The sequence below is a fragment of the Galeopterus variegatus genome, unplaced genomic scaffold, assembly GCF_000696425.1.
Source record: "Galeopterus variegatus unplaced genomic scaffold, G_variegatus-3.0.2 Scaffold4332, whole genome shotgun sequence".
Classification (NCBI taxonomy): Eukaryota; Metazoa; Chordata; class Mammalia; order Dermoptera; family Cynocephalidae; genus Galeopterus; species Galeopterus variegatus.
Genome location: NW_007730443.1, coordinates 83,686 through 89,693, shown reverse-complemented (window position 1 = coordinate 89,693; position 6,008 = coordinate 83,686). Strand labels below are relative to the sequence as shown.

At 57.5% G+C, this 6,008-nt stretch overlaps 1 protein-coding gene across 1 annotated transcript in view; it reads left to right on the top strand.

Moving 5' to 3' along the window:
• The window catches only part of LRRC29 (leucine rich repeat containing 29), a 14,725-nt gene extending 10,807 nt beyond the window's left edge, over nucleotides 1-3,918 (top strand). The window contains 4 exon segments of the mRNA XM_008587323.1: nucleotides 1,215-1,505; nucleotides 3,059-3,202; nucleotides 3,433-3,650; nucleotides 3,750-3,918. Coding sequence (XP_008585545.1) covers nucleotides 1,215-1,505; nucleotides 3,059-3,202; nucleotides 3,433-3,650; nucleotides 3,750-3,918 — 822 coding nt within the window.
• The last annotated feature ends 2,090 nt before the right edge of the window (nucleotides 3,919-6,008 follow it).

Below are 6,008 nucleotides of genomic sequence, written 5' to 3'. Positions count from 1 at the left end.
GGAGCGCCGCCGCACTTCCCAAGCGGCGCACTATCCAGTGCACCACCGGGCCGGCCCCTAAGGGCTATTTATATGTTCTCTAGAAAGGGGTTGAGGCTGATTGCTTTAGCTAATGCCAAGTTCCTAGAGTAGAAGGCTTTGTCTATGGATGTCAGGGCCACCTTCTGAAAGTCCCAAAGGCTAGGGTCCAGCATCTTTGTCCTCCCACCCCCTGGGGGCTTCACAGGCTTTCCTCCAAGTCACATCCCAGCCCTCCTGTGTTCAGCATTCCAACTCCTCACTCTGTCCCTGCCCCTCCTAGGCATCTGGTCCTGTTCACTGCTAACATTCCTGCCCTCCCCTGATAGTCATCTCCCTTTGAAACCCAGTTCCCACTTCCTACCCCCTGCACCCCCCCAACCATACATGACATGACATACCACAGTCGGTTGCCATTGTGGAAGGGCTCTTCCCTGATCTGCCCTCAACCTCTGGCCAGAGAGCTAACCCCAGGCCTGCTGCTGCTCCTTTGACAAATGTGCGATACAACATCCCTGTGTCTTCTGCCTCCCTCTCGGCCATCAAGAGCCTGGGTCACAGGGGCATCTCCTGCATCAGTCTGACCAACTTGGATGGCTCACCAGCTTCGCACTGGGTGCTGCAGTCTATTGCCTACCACCCGGGCCCACACCTGCAGGAGCTTGTGCCTGAGCACAGACAGCCCCGCAGAGGCCTCCTTTGTGGCCCTGATCCTGGGCTGCCCGGCCCTGCGTATCCTTGACCTCAATGGCTGCAACAGCCTCTTCACATCAGGCATGCTGCTGGCTCAGCCCAATATGGTACAGAGCGTCCGGCAGGCCTTGAGCGGCCTCCGGGAGCTTAACCTGGCTGGCCTGCGGAACCTGGCTGACCTCAGCTTCAACCAGCTCAGCAGCTGTGCCCGCAGCTTGGAGCACCTCTCCTGGGCTTATTGCTACCTCATGTTTGAGCTAGGTCCAGCCCTGGGCTCCGTTGGCCCCCAGAACTCCTCCCCCTCCCACCTCTCCTTCCGCAACCTGCTGCGATTCGTGAAGGAGCGGGCTGGCAGTCTGCATGCCCTGGATCTGAGTGGCACTGGCTTGCCATCCAAGGCCTTGCAGGCTTTGGGCCAGGTAGCTGGGCTGCAGCTGCAGGAGCTGAGCCTACACAGCTTCCGGGACCTCTCCACAGAGGCTGTGGCTACTCTGTGCTGCCAGCAACCAGGCCTTACCTCCCTGGACCTCAGTGGCTGCTCAGAGCTGACAGATGGGGCACTGCTGGCTGTGAGCTGGAGCTCGTGGCACCTGCAGCACCTGAGCCTGAGGAAGCTGCAGAGGCTGACGGATGCGGGATGCACAGCCCTGGGGGTCCTGCAGGAGTTGCAGAGCCTTGACATGGCCGAGTGCTGCCTGGTAAGTGGGCGGGAACTGGCCCAGGCCCTGGGCTCAGTGCATGGAGCTCCACCCCCATTGACCTCCCTCAACCTGGCTTACTGCTCTTCACTGAAGGTGAGCACATCCCCCACTTTCCTCTGCAGGGCTGGGGCTGGGAGACTGGGCCCCATGGCACCAGGGAGGGACCACCCAGTGTTTTTGTCCAAGGAATAATAGAACTAAACTTGGGACACTGTCTGGAAGAAGACAGGAGCCTAGACAGCCAGTGGTGCTACCAGCACCCCTCCCCAAAGCCCCCTCTCTGAGCCCAGGGAGAGGGAGGGCCAAGAGACCAGGATGGCCCAGCCCACAAGGTGGCCCAACACCTCACGTGCCAAGTGCTCAGACACTGCAGTGTGGAGAGGGGCACTGATGCCAAATGTTCTAGAGGCAGAGAAGGCTGGAGAGAGGGAGTGATGGTAGTAACAGGCAGGCAAGGGGCACTGAAGAAGACACTGCGACAGGGCCTGCAGGACATGGGAGCGGCAGCGTCATTTCTTGGCTACAGACAGGCTGTTCGGTGGAGTTCAGCCCTGTCCCCCTGGGTGGCATCCCTGTCTTGGCAGTGTCAGTCTGTCCCTTTTTAGTGGATTATTCCTTCAACCTATAAATGTGACCCAACCTAAAAACTGTTTCTCAACCTTGCTTCCCATCAAGTGCCTCTCTTCCCCTGCCTGACTCCCATCTTCCCTGTGCCACCAAGTGTTCTTGTGCATCTGCAGCTCCCCTCTGTGCACGTGCATCTCTGTACAAACCAGCTTCCTCTGTTCTGCCTTAGCTCCTGCTTCCCCCACCCCAACTTCTCCTGGCAGGTGGGAGCCCTACCCCTGCCCGTGTCCTCACAGATCTGGTTCACATTCTAGAGGGAGTATATCTGATTGGCTCAGCTAGGGTCAGCTGTCCACCCTTGGCCCAATGAGCTATGGTCAGAGGGTTGTCTCAGCCTATCACTTCAGCAGGGGCTGGGAGCACAGGCAGAGCAGCTTCCTTAGAAACTTCCTCCTACATCCTTCCTGCCCCAGCCATAGCATAAGCCTTTGTCCTCTAGCAGCCTCCTTTGTCCTCTAGGCCACCGAAGCTGGTGGTCTCCCACCACCACACTCTGACCTCTCACTACCCGCACGTAGACCATGTTGCTCCCTCCTTGAACCCTCTGGTAGCTTCCTAATTGCCTGTGGGGCGGGAATCTTGGGCAGTCCCTTCCTAGTGACTCTTGCCAAGCCTGGTAGCACAGGCACAAGCTGCCACTCCATCCTCTCTTCTCCCCACCTCCCTCCTAGGATGCTTCAGTGCTCTCCATGATCCTGGCACTGGGCCCAAGCCTCAGGGTGCTAGACTTGTCCTCCTGTGTGGCCTGCACCAACCCGACCGTGCAGGCCATCTGTACCTACCTCACCCACCTCAGTACTGCGCCTGGCTTGGTGCAAGGAGCTCTGTGACTGGGGGCTTCTCGGGCTGGGTGAACCAAGCGAGGAACCTGTTCAGGGGTCCCAGGTGCGGGACCTTCGAGGTCATGGAGGGTGAGGTGGCCCCTGGGCTCAGCTGCCTTCCTGCCTTCCCGAGTCTCTCTAGGAGCATTTAAGGGCAGACTCAGGAGGAACCTGAGAAGCAGGAGCTTCTTCCCACAGCCACGCCCAGAGCTGGAGCATCAGGCCTCAGGCCCCAAGGACACCTCTCCCAAGCCACAGGGCCCCTCCCTGCTCATGCTGCAGGCCCTGCAGGAGTTGGACCTTACAGCCTGCAGCAAGTTGACTGATGCCAGTTTGGCCAAGGTGTGATGCTGGGGGCGTGGATAGGCTGAGGGTCCTAGGGCGAGAGCCAGGAGCCTGAGTGGACCAGCCCATTTTTTGCTTGGAAGAAATTCCTTGGAGTTCCTTTCTCATTGGCTTCTGCTACCTATGGTCACTTTCCTTCCTGGCTGGGGTGGGGGAACCTGGAAGGGCCCAGGCTCTGGGCTCCAGTACCATACTATACCCACCCTATCCCACCCCGATCCTTGCAGGTGCTCCAGTTCCCCCAGCTGAGGCAATTGTCTCTGAGCCTGTTGCTGGCACTCACAGACAGGGGCTTGGTGGCTGTGGCCAGGGGCTGCCCCAGCCTGGAGCGCCTGGCACTGAGTCTCTGCAGCCATCTCAGCAATGAGGGCTGGACCCAGGCAGCCAGGTCCTGGCCGAGGCTGCAGCACTTCAACCTGTCCAGCTGCAGTCAGCTCACAGAGCAGTGAGTGTGTCCTATGACACTGAGCAGGTGGATCCACAGTGCAGGGGCCGGGCTGGGGCCCTGTGCTGGGTCAGGCACTCATCCAGTGGTGTCCTGCAGAACCCTGGATACCATCAGGCAGGCGTGCAAGCAGCTCCAGGTGTTGGATATGGCCATGTGTCCTGGCATCAACATGGCCGCTGTTAGGTGCTTCCAAGCCCAACTGCCCCAGTTGACCTGTGTCCAATCCCGCTTTGTGGGAGGGGCTGACCTGAACATAATGCTCTAAAGCCAGGTCAGTAACCAGCCCTGTGGCTCAGCCTCCTTTATCCCCACAGACCCCTGGAGCTTGACTCAGTGCCTCTTGTCTCCTTCTGCCATAGACCCCTTGTCTAGTACTGGGGGTGGGACCAATCCAGGACAGCCCAGGGGACTTCCACCCCAGTCTGCCCCACAGCCCAGCAGCAGCCTCTTTCCAGCTACATGTCGCTGCCACAGGTCCCTGCTCTCCTGGTCAGGCTCACAAGTGGGCTGGGTCTGGTGCTGGGGGGGAGCAGACCTTGTCCTCTTGCCTGCCCACTTCTCAGACCTAAGGCCCATGTCCCACTTATTCCCTATGTGAGCTCTCCCAGCCCCCTATAAGCACTGAGCTTTAGCAGCCAAGCCACATCTTTATTGTAAACCCAAACAAGATTAAAAATTTCAGAGCTTTCCTCCTTGTCTGAAGTTCTCAGACTAAAGGGCCCCTCCCTCCCACCTCAGCTGAAGCAGCTCTGGGGCAGGCGGGACCAAGTGGAGAAAATACCAGAGGTATTCACATAGATAACTTCTTGCCTGGCCCAAAGCCCCACAGGCACCCCCACACTGGCCCAACTCCCTACCAGGTCCTAGCTCCTTCCCCACGTGGTAGGAGACTCCTGAGGTCTGGAGGCCCTCTCCCAGCACAAACCGCAGGGAGTGCCCTGCGGCAAAGCCATATCCTATCCACTCGTGCTAGCCAGACCCCAGGAGTAACTAATTAATGATGCCTTAGTCAATGAAGCTGTCTTGCGGGGGTGGGTGGAGAACAGCATCTCTAGGTAGGAGGGGTCATTGGAGGTCATCTAGTCCAACTCCCTGAACTGTTGGTGACTTCTCAATGGCAGCTCTGAGTCTGTCCAGCTGGCCCTCTGTGTCCCCACACTTTATCCCTGTCTATACTTTATATGGGGATTCCAGGTGCCAAAGCTCTCCCAGCATCCCAAGCCAGGAAGGTAAATAAGGCAACAGACAGGTACAGCCCAGTGAGCAGGGTGCACGTGAACAGAAACAAGCACCTGTGACCAGGAGCCCGAGGGAGCAATGAACTTGGCCTCAGGGTGGGTCAAGGAGAGAATCAGAGCAGCAAAAAACAGAAGGGACTGTGGGAGTGCACATGGGCAGGCCAGAGCTGGCACTGGGGTGGGGGTCTAGGCCCTGCTGGGGTGCAGGGAGGGTGCCAGCTTGAACCAAGCACTGAGAACCCTGCAAGCCCAGGCACTCAGTTGGAAGGGCTAAACCACATGTCTGCAACCTATCCGTTAAACTCAATGCTCAACCAGGGTAACCGCAACCATTAACCCATGGACAATAGGGAGACATTGAGGAATATAATATGTGTTTGAGTTGTAATAGATCCGATTTCTGTCTGAGAAAGCAGTTAGAGTAGCTGATATTGAGATAGGAGGGGCAAGACTAGAGACTGGAAGTCAGGTGGTTGTTGCCAAGATAATAGTGACATGGACAAGGGATTGAAGACACTGAGGAGGAATGGATGGTATTGGGAGACTAACTGCATAGGGGATCACTGCCCCCCACTTCTACCTTGAACTCAATAGCAGACTGTTCCAAGTGTAGTGGGGAGTCTCTGAACCCAGGCTTGTGGGGCATGTTGGGCCCTGGATGCCCAAAGGTCAGAAGCATAGCTGGGGAAGGGGGTGCAAGTGCTCCTCCAGCACATTCTCCAAAGGAGGCACCATTTCACCAGTTTTCATGGTAACATGCTGATGGCTAATGCTGTTAAAAACGATATTTGAGGAGGCATTGGGAAGAGAAGTAGTGAGGGGTGTGGAGAAGGAAGTCAGATGTGCTTCTGCCCCCAGAGGCCCTGGCAGGTCTGTGGCCCCCACCCCACCCATGCTCCTGAGTTGGGTTTTAATCAGTGTGCAGGACCTCCTGCACAGAATCCCCTCTTGTCAGAATCAGTCCATACCCTCCTGCCAGCCTGGGGATGCCCTTTGGAATCTTGAGCTTGCCCTTCAGCCAAAAGCAGACCCAGTTTCACATCTCTCCCTTCACACCCCTCACCAGAGGCCTTCCAGTCTCACAAAGGAGATGGGGCAGGGCTAAACAAGGACGAGG